This window comes from Zosterops lateralis (assembly GCF_965231275.1).
Source record: "Zosterops lateralis genome assembly, chromosome: 3".
Taxonomy (NCBI): domain Eukaryota; kingdom Metazoa; phylum Chordata; class Aves; order Passeriformes; family Zosteropidae; genus Zosterops; species Zosterops lateralis.
Window position 1 is genome coordinate 17,913,136 of NC_139764.1, and position 17,457 is coordinate 17,930,592.

At 37.9% G+C, this 17,457-nt stretch overlaps 1 protein-coding gene across 1 annotated transcript in view; it reads left to right on the forward strand.

Moving 5' to 3' along the window:
- KCNK2 (potassium two pore domain channel subfamily K member 2) overlaps positions 1-17,457 on the forward strand; it is a 77,363-nt gene that overhangs the window by 42,942 nt on the left and 16,964 nt on the right. Inside the window, exons 4-5 of the mRNA XM_083858328.1 lie at positions 6,802-6,962; positions 9,358-9,544. Coding sequence (XP_083714454.1) covers positions 6,802-6,962; positions 9,358-9,544 — 348 coding nt within the window. The remainder of the gene's footprint in view (positions 1-6,801; positions 6,963-9,357; positions 9,545-17,457) is intronic.

Consider the following 17,457-nt stretch of genomic DNA (forward strand, 5'->3'; position numbering starts at 1 on the left):
ATTGCACACTTTATTAACGTCAGTCTAGGCTTTCCTGTTATTATTCCTAGCTATAAGAGAAGTATTGGTAATGTCTTTTTTTCAGACAGACTAAAAATCAGTATTTTTAATGTCTTTTTTTTTTTTTCTTTTGAGATAGAACATCATAACCCTCTAAATAATCTATTTGCAGCTTTGTGATACAGAATTATGGGCTAGTGCTAAAAATCAAAATCTTGTCATTTGGAATCCAGAGAATACCAAACACTCAATAAACAGCAGCAATTTGTGACAACATGGTTCCCGAATCACTGACTAAAACTGTGAGAATTGGCTTCTAGAAGTTGGAGTGGGTGAGTGAAGTGGTTGAGTCACCAAAGGCATATAAATGATGTGTAGAAGTGGCACCTAAGGACACGGTTTAATAGTGGGCTTGGCAGTGTTTGGTTAATGGTTGGACTCAGTCTTTAAAGGTCTTTCCCACTCTAAACAATCTTGTGAAGAAATTGTGGCTAACTTCTGTAAGGCAAAGATTTTCAGTTTTGTAGCAGACCATGGTCTAAAATAGAGCTTCGTCTCTGTTGCTGCACAGGGCTCTTCTGTCAGGAGGATTCATGCAGGAATTTCTTAAATTTAAAGGTTCAGTTATTTTCTGTACATGCAATTGATGAATTAGCTTGAAGGAGGAACACTATCTGCATACTTATGGTGGGAGCCACAGGCAACAGCTTGTGAGTGAGGGCTGCAACACGTAGTATGTGCATGGGTGAAAGAATTCATGTGTATACGTAGCACAGAAATGTTGTGCTTTCAAAGCAAGAGTATTTGTATTCAATTCATTTGGGGTTCAGATTTTCGAGTACTCCTTATTCAAGCTTTTGATTCTCTAGCTTTTTGTTCAGGAATGTATGTGCATGCATATGTGCTGGCCCTGACAGGAGGGGAGTCCAGAGTTGGTAGACATTGGCAACATCTATCTCTGTGTATCTTGAGCAATACTGTGAGGGTCTTTGAGGGCTTCAGAGGACAATTTTTCACTAATTAAGGGTCAGTGTAATGAGGTCACAGTCCTCAGCCTCTGATTTGGTGTGAGTTGTGGGCCTACATGATATAAAGAATTTTGGACTTTCCTTCCTTCCATGCTTCAGTTACCTGTCTGTGAGAAGAGTAATAGGAATTTTCTAGCTACTTTGCAATGTTGGGGAGGAAACTGGGAGCTTTCACATGGAGAACTGAAAAATCCCTTTTGGATAGTACAAAAGCCCTTTTTACTATCCAAAGCCATAAAACCTTATGGAATATGCATTTGTAGATACGAAAATATATAGCACAGATGTATAAAAGCATGTCAGACTGGGAGTGTAGGAAAGAGTGAAGGAAAAGAAAAGGGATCAGTGTAAAAAATGTGGGGGTTTTTTTCCCCACAATGAGCACAAACATGGAAGTTTTTGCTATTTTTGCAGTGGATGCAGGGATTTCCCCATAGTCAGTATGAGGACAAACATAGCCTTTTTGTTTAGTGAGTGTGTCAAGGCCATTATTTATGCTAAGAGGGATATCTTATTCATCTGTGATTAAGTGCATATCTTTGCTCTGGCACTCTTGGGCAGGGACGTATTTAATGCTAATCTCCGTGTGCCTTAGTGGGGATCCAAAGGGAACAAAACCATTTTATCTTGCAGAAATTCAGTGAAGTACCTTTTATGAAGATTTTACCAGATAGCTCCTCAGAGCCTGGAAAAAGCATCTTTTGATCTCTTAAAATCAATTTGACATTGAGTATCAAACCCCATGTGTGCCCTTTGAAAAGGGCAATCCCTGTAATTGAGCAGGGTAGTCAGGGTGGAGGTGAACCCACGGCAACACCGCTGGCAGTGGCACACAGAGCTTGGTGGCTGGGGCCAAGGCCATGGCAGCTGCTTCCCATGGCTCCAGCCTCCTGGGAGTCAGCAGCCAGGAGCTCTGCCTTTCCTCTGATTCTATGAAATCTCAATATCAACTTTCTGTGCTCCACTTCTGTGTAATTAAGTGTGTGCCTGTTCACCAAATCATTTATCCCTCAGTACTGAGCTGTTCCATCAATGGACTGCATATCCAAACCCACTGCTGAGAGTAGTTTTTCATAGCTCAAAATATATGGCATTAATTTGGGATGATTTCTACTTTATTTATTGATACCTCATGAATGATGACTTGTTTAATATGAGGTTTGGCATAAGCATTGAGAAAGCATTTGCTTGTATTCGAATTTATATTTCCTTGTATAGAAAGAAAATGTTTCAGAACTTCCCCAGAAGTTTCAATCCCACCTGAGGCATTTGAAATAAAGCAATCATAGGTGGTAGCACTCTCTTCCAGTCAATTTAACAAGTAAAATCTAGTCTTAGAATTCTCAAAAGCACCTATAATCTCTCACATGAGAAATACTTAATTGCAGCTAGGTAGTTTCAGTAGGTGCCTTGCTTTGTTTAGGAATTTTATGTAAAAAAATATGCCGATTTGGAGTCTCTGTATTTCTAACTCTGCTTTGAAAATGTGTATCTACTAGAATTTTCTGAAGATATTGGTTAACTAGAAAGCAAAGGAATCTCTTTCTCTAGTTAAAACAGAAAAAAATTAAATTAGTTTTCAGTCTTCCTTTTTATGAAGGTTTGAATGCAAGGATGCTTATCATCTAAACATAAGTGTCATGTCAATTGTATGAAAATTTATAGCGCATCAAGCTTTTCCATATTTGCAATATGATCTATTGTTTATCATGGGGGGAAAACTCAACTAGATTTTGAAACTTCAAACATTGTTTTGCTCAAAAGCAGTAATATGTGGTTATTAAAGTTATTAATGTCTACATTACAGTGAATTTGCTTCTCATGGGAAAGTTAGAGATGCTTTCATTCTCCCAGAAATACTTTAAAAAAGACAGTATGAAAGTAAAGAATTCTATAAAATCTCATTTTGTTGTTTTTTGGGTTTTGTTTTTTTTTTGTTTTCATTTTGCATAGCCCTGCTTCCACCTGTATAGCTGACCAAAGGGATACTGATTCTCTTTGGACCTGATTTGAATCTCATAGACTCCTCGGAGTTTGCAGCTGAAACCCTGGAATATCTGTTGAGTGGAGCAATTAGTTACAATCCACTTACAATGGGCTTTTAATTCACTCAGGGGTTACTTGAAGCTTCTTCTAAAATGTATTTCTTGTCCACAGCTGCTTGTCAGAGACAAGTCCTTTGTCCATTAAAGGCACACTAAGAATTTAGCAGAACATGAAAGGGTTTGGTAAAATTAGGAGGCAAATCATACCCCTGGTTATGAAAGTGAAGTGAGGAGAATGCATTGGGGAAGGACAGTCTGAAAAGGATACTGACAGTATTTTGGATGAAACAGATCCTATTTGGCAAGTTAAATTTTGTGCTCTGTACTGTTCATGGCAGATAGCATTGGTAAAAGCTTTGAGGGAAGCTTTCCAATGAATTTAGAAGTTAAAATCAAGAAACTTGTTAATTTTGACAATCAAACCCAAGCTTTTTGGTTGAAGTGGAGAAAGAACCAGTTGTAGGAACTTCCTCCTCAGAAACAGGGGAAGGATGGGCTGCACAGGACTGAAAATGTGGAGAATAAGCAAGGTATGGAGGCTGCCTGTGCAGCTGCAATGTGCACAGCCTGTCCCCATCCCATCCAGGCAAAGAGCTCTGAGGCAGGGAAAAGGCAGCAGACTGTGTTGTCATGTGGCTGATTCCCTGAGGTTTCCTGTGAGCAAGGCAGTCCTAGCCAGACTTTATGCTGCCTCTTCAGTGGAAGGGGGAACTTGGAAGTGAAAACATGCCAGGGAGCTGCTGCAGTGGGGCCAGATATTCCTGCCCTCCACATGAGCTGAGCTCTGTGTTATGCAGGGATACGCAGCACCATTCTTATGACCATGTTCTCCCAGCACATTGCCCAGCATTAAGGTTTCCTTGGTTTTTACCTAGCAACAGAATTCTTCTTTTTTGCCTTATTATAATTATTTAAAGAAAGAAATAATACTTTTCTGACACAAACCTCTTGGGAATTACATCAACTGTATGAAATATAAATACATTTCCTCTCCCGTTGTATAAATAATGGATTAGGTTTTCACTGGAGAAGCTCAGAGTAGGATTTGAGGACAACTTGTGTAACTCGCAAAGTAGGCTATGGTGTATAGCAGCAGACTGTTATAAAACATGACACAGTAGGAAATGTGATTAATATGTGATGGAAACCCTTTGGTAGATCAGGTCACTAAAGTATGTACCCTACCTATGGTTCGTATTATATTCAGTGAGTATCTGGACAGAAATAAACTGCTACCTGGTGGTTATTTTATCCAGGGATGTGTGATTTAATCATACAATTATTACAATTATCTCTGTGTTTGTGGAGGAGAAGCATTTGACAGCTTTTAGGGCGAAAAACAAGAATTTGAGTGTAAAAGTGAACTACCATCTTTCCTTCAAGGAGGACGTGTTTGATTTAGGGAGAATACCCAGAGCTGAATGTGAACTTGGTGTCCTCATACCAATTAGCAGCAGATGAGAAATATGCTGCAGAACAACAGCCTCTGGAAGAGCTCTGGGATGCCCACGGAGTGCCTGCTTGTGTTATGGGGCCAGCCAAGCAAAACTGCCTACTTGCCATGTGCTCCACTAGACTGGTATTTTGTCACCATTGTGAGACATTGCTTTGATAGAGAAGAAAATAAAAAGTGACTGCCAAATCCCCTAGCATGAGTTTTCTAAATCTGGTGTATCCAGACCCCTGAATCTGAATTGCATTAAGACCTCCCAGGAATTATAACCTGAACAATTCAAGCTTCTGTTGATGCATAAACAGCCATGTTTATGAAAACAGAGTAGCTTGGATCTGTTTGTCCCTTTTTGATTGGTGATGAGCTAATTTGATTTTAAAACTTGAGTCTTTACTCCTTGCACGAAGGAACAGAGTGAACTCAGTGGAGCTTAATTTTCCTGAATTATAATTTTAGCTCTGACTCTGGTTTAGGGAAGGATGTTGGGCTGGTCTAAAGTTGCTGTGACTTTTTCCCAGTTTTCTGATTCAGGCTTTGTTTCATATGTCACTGAAGGGAACATTTACAAAATTGTAGGACTCTGCAACCTGTAATTGATAATTCCTGTGATTTTTTTTTTTTTTTTTTTTTCATGACAAGGTTTATTAGTCAAGATTTGGGGAAATTTTTAATATCAGCTTTCTTTGACTGAATTCTATCAATATTGCCTTTGTTGTTTACATAAGTGCAATCTGAAAACTGATTTGAGAGTGAATTATTCTAGGAGTAAAATATATTCCCAGTGTGATTAATTTTTATTTTAATGAATCATAGAATGGCCTGGGTTGGAAGGGATCTTAAAGATCATCCAGTTCTTACTTCCCTGTCATGAGCAGGGACACCTTACACTAGACTACATTGCTCAGAAGCCCATCCAAGCTGGCCTTGAACACTTCCAGGGATGAGGCATCCACAACTTCTCTGAGCAGTCCATTCCAGCTTAAGTGAGGGACAGCTTTGTCTTGTGTGTTCTGAAAGGAAAAATTAGTTCTAGAAACAGAGCTTTGGTGTAGCTTACCTACATGAGGGAGAACTAAAAATTAACATAAGAGGTTTTATAAAGAATCTATATGTTAAACCATCATGCTCAGAATATTTAAATATAAATCCTGATAAATAGCTAAGACATTCACTAAATGTTCTCTATATTACAGGAATTTCATCACATTAGGAAAAAATATTAAGCTACTTAAAAATATTTTTTTTATTGTTTTCAGAAAAATTGGATTTTCTTTGGAGGATTTGTGTGCATATGATGTTTTTCCTGTGAAATATTTAAGACACTAAGACAAACATTTCAATTACATGCTAAACCACTTTGCTTTTTAGTTGCAAGTTATTTTTCTAACAAGAAGGTAATGTTAAAGGAAGCTTTTGTCTACTTTCAAAAGATAAGGCTTTTTATGCCAAGTTTTCCCTCTCGCCTCCTTTGAAGGGCATGTTGTTCTGCTAAAAAGTGAAAGAATGTCAGAAATTCTGGGGTGTTACTGCTACTACTCCCTCAAAACATGAATGATCCTTTGGAGGAGAAAACGTTTGAATTAAAGCCCAGGACTTTAGCTCATGAAGCTTGTCTGTAGGGTTCTGCCCATATGACCTTGTCCAAATCATTAAATACCGATCCTGGGAGATACTTGAGGGCATTCCACCTGTGCCTGGCCCTGTGCTCTTTGTATTCACATTCTTTGTTCTAAGTAGACCAGCAGCAATTGACCCATCAGAGGAATGTGAGGTGCTCTTTTACACAAGCCTATGAAGACAAAATGATTTCCACTCTCAAACGGACAGAACCATGAACTGGATCTCTAAGCTTTGTTTGAAGGGACCAAAGCCTTAAATAATAAAGAATCTAGGCAATCCCACTTATGGTAGAAATCCTTGTTTTGCTTATCCCGGTGGTTCGGGTTCTTTTTAAGCCGCCTCACTTTGAAACCTGGCCCATGTGAAGGAAAATTGTATGTTGTTTGCAGATGCTGCAGCCTGTTAAAAGCCCAGTGACAGACACTGGCAGGCTAAGGCATAGATCAAACAATTGCTATTAGCTACATGGATAAGAGAGTAGCTCAGCCAGGATTGTATGACCTACATTTTCATTTAATTTCTCACAATGTTTGCTGTGTCATATGGTTAACCTGGTTAGCCTGTTTCTAACTGTTCTGTTCTGCAGTTCTTTTAAAACTTACAATGCATTATTTGTAACCCCTTAAACATCTCAAATTATTTGTTTGTAATTTAGGCTTTGGAAACATCTCCCCACGCACACAAGGTGGAAAGATATTTTGTATCATCTATGCCTTATTGGGAATTCCTCTATTTGGTTTTCTGTTGGCTGGTGTTGGAGATCAACTAGGGACAATCTTTGGAAAAGGAATTGCCAAAGTAGAAGATACCTTTGTTGTGAGTATGCCGACTGCCTCGTTTGGTTTTTTTGCTGCTTGTTCTGAATCTCACAAGTGAAATGGAAAGCCTGAAAGATAGGGTATAGCTCATTGTTGCAATCAGGTGTACAGGAAAAAGTAGAAAGGACTTGGTGCAGTCTGAACTTGTTAACGAACGCCTCTGAGAATTGAATGAAGACGCATTCCCTTCTATGGTTGGGAAGGTTGGGAATAAGACCCAAAGAATTTTGGTTTTGCTCTGCCCTTGTTACTCATAAGCTTGCTGTGATGCTTACCCTTAAAGGTTTTATATAGATTGTGGTAAGAAATGTATTCACTGAGATTTTTGAAGCAATGAATGCTTAGTAGCCAACTTTGTAGCTGTTTGCATCAGCACTGCAAGTGTTAGGACTGGTTTTCCACATCAAGCCCTACCCTTGCATACAGGACACCTTTTCTTTTTAGAAAGGGTCTGACATGGCTTTATTTTGATGCAAAGCAAACTGGGCCTGTGCTAAGTAGCCTTATGCAATAGGCAAACACAAGCTTGAAAGCTTTTTTAAGAAAAGGCATGCATTTTGGGCTTTGAAACATCAGTTCATGTCCAGACAAGGTACTGGTGAATAGCATAAATTTCCCTTGAGATTTGTCTGAAAAAGGCAAGAACATTCCATAAGAACACTTTATGATTTCTGGGTTTTCATAACTGGTTTTTGTTTTCCTTAGAAGTATAGAAGTTCTGATATCAATTTGTGCCTTTTTTTTGCTTGTAGAGATAACAATCTTCCTTTATATATATATATATAATGGATGTATCCCTACAAGAAGGATGCTCCAACATAAAAAGCAGTATCATCCCCTCTTTTGATAACATCTGAGTGAAAGCACCGATCTAGATGTTGCAGTCTCTAACACTCCCTAATTCTGTTTATTAGCTTGTCTAAAGAGCTGGGAGATGCTGATGGGTCAGAGCAGGTATTTTTATATTGCCATAACACAAGCTTTTACTTTGATTTGTGTTACAAAAGCTCGACCTTGGTCATGGTGACTGTAAACACAGTTGCCACTGAAACATAAAAACAAGAAAACAGCCATTGTGAGCAACATGATTTCATTTTCAGTCGATTTCTGTGAAGGCTTCTTGTATAATCCTTTCTTTTAGGTTGAACTGACATGCATTGGATGGATGGAAAATGTCAAATTGTCTGGGCATGCCAAATGGAATTTTGCAGGGGTCTGTTCTAGCTTTAGTGCAGTTTAGAAAAAATGTTAATAACCTACACAACAGCTAAATGATGTGGTTCATTAAATCTGCAGATGGTCTCAAGCTGGGGAGACAACTAAAGCTTGGAGGATCAAAATTATCTTAAAATTTTTGAAAAGCAGTCTGACTAGATAGGATTAAATTCAAGCAGGACAAATTCAAAATAGTATGTGAAGGAATAATAAAATATGCAGCTGCATGTCAGGAAACAGCTGTCTAGGTGCAATTTTATGGAAATGTTCTCTGGACTCTAGAGGTTAACACAGGCTAATGCCATACTGCCATGGAAAATAGGTAAAACTGGAATTAGGCAAAGCATAAGAAAGGCTTGTTCTATTCCATTTTGTGCCATTTTTTCATTCCTACTTTTGAATACAACACTTAATGAAATGTGGGCTAGTTTGCTAATGCCGAGAGTTTGCTAGAAAAAATAGGAAGGGGAAGAAAAGGAAATAAATTTATTTGGTTTAGAGAACATGTAACTGAAAGAGAACACCTGTGAAAGTTTGCTGGAAAGAGAAAATCAGCAATTTCTTTATTTGTCTTAGATAAGACCATAAACAAAGGAGTTGAGATGTAGGTTAAACATTAGGAAAAATTTCAGATGACAAGAGGATGATCACACGTTTCCTGGCCAGTAAGATATTTGCAGCGGCTTAGGTGGGTTTGTTTTGTCTTTGGGCAGGTTTGGCTCTCTTACATCTTTTCCAGCTCTGCTTTATAGGATTTTGTTTAACTGATTATGTATTGCAGAGAATTGTATGATTAAAATTCACCTTATTTAGTTGGTTATTTGTGGATATACAAAATTAGAGAAACTGCAGGTGCATGTACTTGTATCTCAATCAAATATCTAGACAGCCCTCAAAACTTTTACAACATCAGCTGTTAAGATTAGTGAATGCTGTACATGCTGCTCACCCATGAAGACTCCAGCCCTGCCCTGCATTTATTGCTGGCAAATGCTTCCTAGGATAGTCATGTTTGTTTTGAAACCCTTTTCAGAATAAAATCCTGCTTGAATTTTCCTGTTTGTTTGAGAATTATAATGCAGTGTCCTCTAGAGCACACTGGGGGGTGATGGGTGCTAATGTGCACGGGTGCAGTTTTATTAACAATGGGTTTCCTCTCTTTCCCCTTCCCTTTCCAGAAATGGAATGTGAGTCAGACAAAGATTCGCATCATTTCAACAATAATATTCATACTGTTTGGCTGCGTGCTGTTTGTTGCTCTTCCTGCAGTTATATTCAAGCACATAGAAGGCTGGAACACATTAGATGCAATTTACTTTGTGGTTATCACTTTAACTACCATTGGATTTGGTGACTATGTTGCAGGTAAGATTTTTCTCATAACTCTTCATCTTATAATGTTTTGCACAGTGATATTTATTTTGCATTTTTTTCTAAGCTTTGGGACAGATGTATCTCTCTTGTGGCGCCTCTCTCCCAGTTTTATCCTTCATCATTCATGTGACAGAGCCTGTCCTCATTTTGGTTGATGTGACAGTGTAGAGACAGGAGGTGGGACAGCAAAATTCATGGTGCATGTCTCTGCCTTCTGTTTTTTTTCTCTTCCTATGCTGTTAAAAATTAAGTAGGGTATCACTTTGGTAGGGTTTTTTTTTTTTTTTCTTTTGCTTACAGGTTACAAAGTGCAAGTGCTAACAGAGCATTTTAATCTGAACATGTCTTTTCAGGTGGATTTGTTTAAAATGCCTCACCCTGTGAAGTGATATAAGTTTTGTGTGCATCCCTTACCTTCAAAATGTTCCAGAGCTCTCTTTTACAGACATTGAAATGTCTGTATTGTGTAGGATCTTTTGGATCTACTTCTGTGGCTCTTTATCACTACACACTTGCCCATGTGTTTTTTGCAATGTTAGGTGAAGTTTTAACACAACCTGTAGATAATATGTCCAACTAGTATCCAATAACTTTGATATGCTATGCTAAAAAAAAGTTTGGGCTAGTTCTCTGTGTCAATTTTTTTCTTGAAAAGGTGTTGAAGTGTTAGTTCACTTCTTAGATTTGAATAAGTATATGCTGCCTGTCCTGAGAAAGCACACTGATCTCAGTCAGTGATGTGTAGGGGTGAGGATTAGGAGCTCAGAGCTTTGTGCTCGGAGCCTGAGACTTGCTATCCTTGGCCTGATCCGATGGTTCTGTTGATACAGAGTCATCATCTCTCTCATGAAACGCCTCTCTCCCACCTCTGTGCAAGGCAGAGCTGGCCAACAGGGCCCTTTGTGCTGGGTCTGCTCTCAGTGAGAGACTCTGCAAGAGGGAATTGTTTTTAGTGGACAATCACATGCTGTGTGCTCCTCCTGTGTCTTGTCTGTGCCCATGGCTGCTGTGTGAGTCCAAGTATGCCAAGCTGAGGTTCTCAGGTTGGGCAACTCCTCTTGTAGATGTGCCTGAAGTTTTGCCTTGATGGCAGTAATGAGTCCTGTCACAGGCAGGAGTTTTTCAAGCTGGGGAAATCCAACAAGGACCTCTAAAGTGTTGGAACTCCTTGATGGATTTGTAAATTATGTGGGTAAAATTATGGGGGTAAATTTAGTTGCTGTTGAAGATACTAAGCTAGTCAGGCAGCCTTCGTTTTTAGACTGATTGCAAACTTGCCAAAGATTTTTGTAAATTATATAACTGTAGCTGTAAAATAGCAAATCAATTTTCTTTTGACTTTTACATAGTTATTTGTGATGTTTCCAAATGTCTTTGTATGTGTCTTGAGTTCTGCCTTTCCATTTTCTTTCCTGTATTCTTTTTCTTGTTTTCCTTATGTCTTCAGAATTTGTGATTCTGGTCAGATAGCAACTAGCATGAAATAAAAAATTTATGCTGTTTCCAAGTAAAGAATCTGGGTGTTTTAGACTTTCATTCCTGAAGGGTATGTGTATGACAGGGAACTAAAATGATAGTGTATAAAGGCCTGGTTATATTTACTGTAAAGCATTATGTGAAATGGCCCGCTTGGCTCTAACTAGAACACTGAGTACATTCATCATTACTCCCATTATAAATTTCCATAGACTTTTCTATTTGTAGACCATTTGATACCATAATTTTTTCCTACATTGTCTGCTTTTTAGTTCTACCAGGAAACACTTTCTCTTTCTACAGAATGTCCTTGAATTATATTGTTCTATAGCTGATGAATGGCCTTTTATGGTTCACTTGAAAGATGGTCTTTATTTAATTTTAAATCCTACTGTAAATCCATTATTTCAAAGCATCAGAAATGTTTTCTAGTTTCTTTAAGCAACATGCATAAGACTTGTATTTGAACTGCAATATGTTATTGACTTAAAGGGACAATTTTTACTTGCAGAGACAATGCTCAAGAGAACAGGGTTAAATGGCTGTCTCCATCATAACCGGGAGGTTGATATTCCCTGGGACTATATTCTGACAGGGATGAACTGATAATATCATCTTTGGGTGAACTAAAATACTCTAGTTTTGGATGGTGACTTGAAGAATTTTTCAAAAATGCCCATTTGTTTTCTTTGCAGTACAAAATTGGCTGGTTAAATAAAGATTTTGAAAAATAGATAAAGCATTCATCGATGAGCTTTGCATTGTAAAATTTTCAGTCATTGGTGGTGTGTATATAAGAATGAAATTATTTAAAGAAAAATGACATTGCAATTCTCAATGGAACTGATGGAATTTATCCTAAGAGCTAGGCTTCCATATTAATTTTGAAGAAGTATGCACATATTTTTGCACCCTAAAAAATTAGTACTTTTTCTTCGTGATTTTTTGGTTTCTTTCTCTTTTAGGTAAGTCACAGCTAAAGAGTCACTAGCTAAGGGCCACTGATATTTCTGTGGTAGGCTTTATCTGGAGAACTTTCCTTGAAGCTTAGGAAAGCTGGGTGTCATAAACAAGGGAGAAACATGAAGAGTTAAGACCTGTAATGCTGTATAAGGCTGTAAAAGAGATGGTCATAGATAGAAAATTGTGGTTCTAGAGCATGCTGGTCTTGGTTCTGGTTTGCCATGGTGAGGCAAAAAGCAGCAGACACAATGATGCTTCAGTCTGCTTGGTGCCTAGATGCACCACATTTTGAAAAACTCACACTGGCCTTAATTTATTTGTTTTACTGACTTATTTTCCTTAACTAATACTTAAAGTGAAAATTACTTTCTTCCACTTAACATTATAGTCAAAGCATATAATGGTGGGCAGTGATGCTCCCATTTGCAATTAAATCAGAGTGTACTTTTTTGCAATAAAAGTCAAATTGATAATTCTTTTAGCACTATGGAGGCCCATATGATAATCCATAAATATGTGTTAGTTTTGGCCCATAAAGTTTCCTCAAAATCCTCAAATTCTTATATATTTGAAAACTTTCAAATCTTTTTTTCTGGGAACTGCTATCTCACAGAAAAAAACGTAAGTTTACGAGCCTCACATAATCCCATGGTCATATTTACATATGCATTGGTGAGTGGGGAGAAATTTCTGAAATACTTATCATTTTTCACTAACGTGAAACTTGCTGCTTTCTGGTGCCACTTGCAAGTAAGAGCTGCAAAGAAGCCCTGAAGAACTTTGAGAAGGTAAGGAGCAGTGTGTTACTCAACAGCTGTACCAAAAGGGGCCAATGGGATGAACATGGCTCAGAACGTGGGATTCAGGAACGTAATGTTATCATTTACTCTGGTACAGGCTGTCATATTAGAAATTCTTTTAGTTCACTGGGATTTTTTTTTGAACTTTCTTTTTTGTCCTGTAGACCATGTACTCTATTCCCAGAAACCAGAGTGAGAAAACGTTCCCTTTGTTAGTCAGAGTCTAAAATGTTATTTGGAGCCTGTGGAAATTTCAGCTGGGGTTTCCATCAGCAAGAGAAGCCTTAAGGCAAACATAATAGACTCCTGGTGCATGCAAGGAAGGAAAAGATGAAAAGCTCCTGTAATGCATCTTCAAGAAAATATATGAACTATATTCTCAAAAAAAAAAAAAAAGACTGCTTCTCTGTCTTCTGAAATTACTTGATTTTTTAAAATTTTTAGAATGGTTTAAATTTTTTTTTGAGGGAGAGAATTTTTTTTTTTTAATTTGAAGAAAGATTATTGTAACTTTTCACAAAAAAAGGAAAAATTCTACTATAGCTTTCACTGCCTTATGCATACCAGGACATAGTCAAACATCCCTTTTCTTGTTTTCAAGAGAAAACATTGGCTTTAACATGACAGAAGAAAATACAACCAAAACTATTAATATCCTATGAAAGAGAAAAATAAATCTTCTCTTGTTGAATGTGTCATGATTTCAGTACAATGAAATATATTTCTGGATAGTAAGGTTAGCACTGAGGCACGTGAATATATCTGTGTAATTGACAATATATTCACATGTACAGATAAATTCTTTTACTTGCAGTGCAGTTTGGAAGGTATATTCAAATATTTCTAATGACATTAATCTAACAGGTTTCAAACCTAAATTAGATGATATGTCCAAAACTTGACTAAATTAAGTAGAAGGTGATAATATAAACAGCATATCAGTAGTCTGAAACTGAATCATAGTTTCACAGTAGAGCATAATGATGATGTAAGATTGTCTCAACTGGTTCAGTGAAACAGATCACAGCATTCTGAAAGTGTTACTTAAAAAAAACATATTCTAACTCTTTGGTTACTTTTCTGGGAGGTTTTTTTTGGTTTTATTTTCCATGTTTGACCCCTGATTTTTAGCTTGCTTACTTTTTCACTGTTTCATTCTGTAATCAGCTCTGATGTATTGCCCCTGTGATACCCATACCTGGCTCTGCACCATGTCTCTTGGCCTGAGACCCAGTTTGTAGAGAACTGAGATATTTTAGTCTCATTTAATGTCACTGAACTGGGGCACTTGACCTGGTGGTCATAGCAGCCTGGTTGATCTGCTGTCATTGTGTGATACCACGCACCAGCAGAGAGAAATCGCTGTCATGCTGAGCCAGGGGTGTGTCCAGCATCCTGAAGGAGAGCTCTATGCCTTCCCACAGGCTCCGTGTCTTTTTTTGGCATTTGGAAGAGCTGTTTGCCCCCTCAGGACTCAGTGTCTGTAATAGGAGCTCTCTGGTGTGAGCTGTGCTTTCAGCTGCAGATGGAGCACTGGCTTGCTTGATGTCTGTGCAGGACAGCATGTGAGGAGTGTTTTAGTTCTCTGAAGTAGCTCTCCATTTTGCACTGAGTGGCATCAAGTGGCTCCTATGGCCTACTCCTATTCCATCTCTGACAGTGCAGTATTTTCTTGTTGCCAGCCTTCTGCATTTCCACGTTGCCACATGAGCTAGTCTTTCTCTGTCCCCTCTTATTTTTGCAGTCCTCAGAGGTAATTCCTTTCAAGATGCAGGGCTGAAACCTCCATATTTCTTTGGAGTGGGACAAATTATGTTTCTGGATTAAACATGTTTGTCAGGTTTGCCACAACAGGGATGGTGGACAGCTACTTGTTATTCTGCAATTAAAACTGGATTTTATGATTTTTCTATATCCCAAGTAATTTGTACTGCTGATGAAAAATTATAGGCATTTCCTTGTTTGCAGTGCCAGCTTTTTAATAATTTGGAAATTTTTGCTGGTATGGAATTAAGATACTCCATGTTGACAGTACTTTCTATTTTCTCCTTCTAATTCTGAAGTAAAAATGCAAAGCAAACCAACTTTACAGAAATAATTACATGTTTCTATTTTGAGCCAGTTACTGTGGAAAGAATGGGGGGAAAGTGGCAACAATGAAGAAAATTATTTACTTTTAAAATACTTGTTTTACATAAGTAAAAAAATATATTTTTAACCCTGATCTCTTACCTGACAATCAGGATCTGTTCTAAGTACACCTGAGATATTCACTGATGCCTTTCTCCACTTAAACAGAGTTCTTGACCTTAATAAGAAATACGTTTGACCCATAGAACAACTTACGTTTTCCAAAGTGTTGAAAATCCCAAATAAAATTTCTTTGGTAGATGTAAGAATGGTGGCAGCAGCAGTACAATGGCCTGTGATGACGATGGATAGGAAAACTCTGATTTCTCATAAACCTCAAACAACTTTATATCAAATCTTTACCAGAAAACATCTTGGCAGTAAACTGTGGCTGCTCTTGGTAACAGATTACAGCAGTGAGACTGCTAGGTTTCTTCTTCATTGTGGTTTTAACCTATTTTGGGTAGAGGCTAAAGAAAGCTGGGAAAAGTTTTGTCCTTCAGCCCACAAAATTCGGTTTGCCAAACAAGCAACAAAATTCATCTTCTGCCTTCTCAGCTTTTTGCTTCCTAGAGGGCTGCATAAACCAATTTGCTTTGCAAAAGAAACATGATAGCGTATCATACTGATATGCTTTTTACAATCTTGCCCATAAATCATTAGATTATCTCATATGCTTCAGTATATGAGTACATTTAGCTATGCATACTCATACCCAAAAGCATTCATACCCATTTAAGTGAATTTGGTAGTTAATTAATTCTTTGTAGTTTAAATTCAGTACAGTTGAGTTGTGATCACATTTCTCTATGAAATCCTATTTAATGACGTTCCCAGGTAACTTTGTTATGGCAGCTTGAGCATCACAGGAGACAGTAGTTATGTCAGGACAAACATCCTCACTTATGTCTCTCTCTCCCTGAGATTTGATTAAATTGCAAAATCATTCATGGAGTCCTTGAAATTCAGCTCAACAACTAATAAAGGTTTTAGCTTTGATGCCCTATCCTAGAGTATTTCTTTGGATACCTTTTGTCCCTTTAACTTCCTTTGGGTATGGCTAGATGGAGCCATCTCCTGGCCAGACAGCATGGAAAACTTGGTTGAAAATGAACATGTCCTAACTCCTGCCCCATTGATTAGCTTTGCTGTAAATAAAATAAGTATAAACTGTGAAGGAAGTGCTTCCTGCAGACTGGCAGATTTAGGTTCCAGTTTCACTTTATAAACATTATATGCCAAAATTTAAAAACCAACGATGTGGATGTTTTCTATGATGGTTTCTTGTGCATTGTATGAACAGCTGAAGAAGAGAGTGAACCACCAAATGTGGCCCATTACAATAGCAATGACATAGTGGTAATCAACTCTTTCTTGAATTACAACGAATTTTGGGTGAATCAACCCTAAAATAATGTTTAACTGGGTCGACATGAGATGGATGTAGTTAACAAATGATTTGGTGTTTTGTTTGTCTTGCGCTGTGACCAACTCAGCTCTTTGGTGGCTGGATGTCTTCTGTTCCAAACAGAGTCATGTCTTCTACCTCTGCTTGGGACTACAAAGGCATCAAAGGATATCCACTTTCACAAAGTGAATATATCTCTTGGGTAGTTGAGTAAGCCATTGCAGCTCAATGCAATTTTTTTCTGATGAAAAGGTGTAATTGACATGAAAATAACAAAATTTCTGTCTGTGAGGGCTTCCATATAAAGCTAGCCATCAGTAATATTCTTTGATTTTTGCATGCAATCTCTGTGATAGTAAAGCTAAGTAAAAGCAATATTCTCCATGAGAGTCAATCTCAGTACTGTAAGTAGGTGCTTGATATTTTGGGGCCAATTTTCCTTTGATTTGTTTCAATATAGGACACAGATATGCAAAACTAAGCACTGTGTACTTGTACAGGCTACTTTAATGTGCCTGAGAAGGTTTTACTGTAGAGTCTCTTCAATTATGGGCAGATACATCAAACTTCATCTGAGTTTATTTGTTGTAATGCAGCTGAATTACAAGATAAAGTCTTCTGTTTTATTAGATGGCAAGATGTGAAATATGAATTACTTGTTGTTGTCAAGAGCTCTGGATGAACATAACTTTTTTTGTGAGGAAGTAAGACATCTGTTCCTTATAGTTGTATTATACCTGAAAGCTCCATTACAGACATCTCTGAAATTTATCCTTTTTTTATACTTTAACACTGAAAAGTGACTGGTGTTTATGGCATTCAAGAAAGTTGCCTTCAGCAGACTTTTTTTTTTTTTTTTTTTTTTTGGGGGGGGGCGGGGGGGTGGGGGGGGTGGGAGGTATGATGACCTCAACTCAAGTCCCTGCACTCTGGTTTCCTTCTGCAAAATGGAGATGATAATGTTTGCCTACCCACCAGGGACACTTGTTAATGCAGGTGCTACTCTTTCTCTACTGAGGCTAAAGGTTTTATATAAGTATTGAGATGTTTTAAAGTTCTTGCAAAAACAGATTTCACAGAATATGAATGCATTGCATGCATTGGAACAATACTTAAAACTCTGGTGT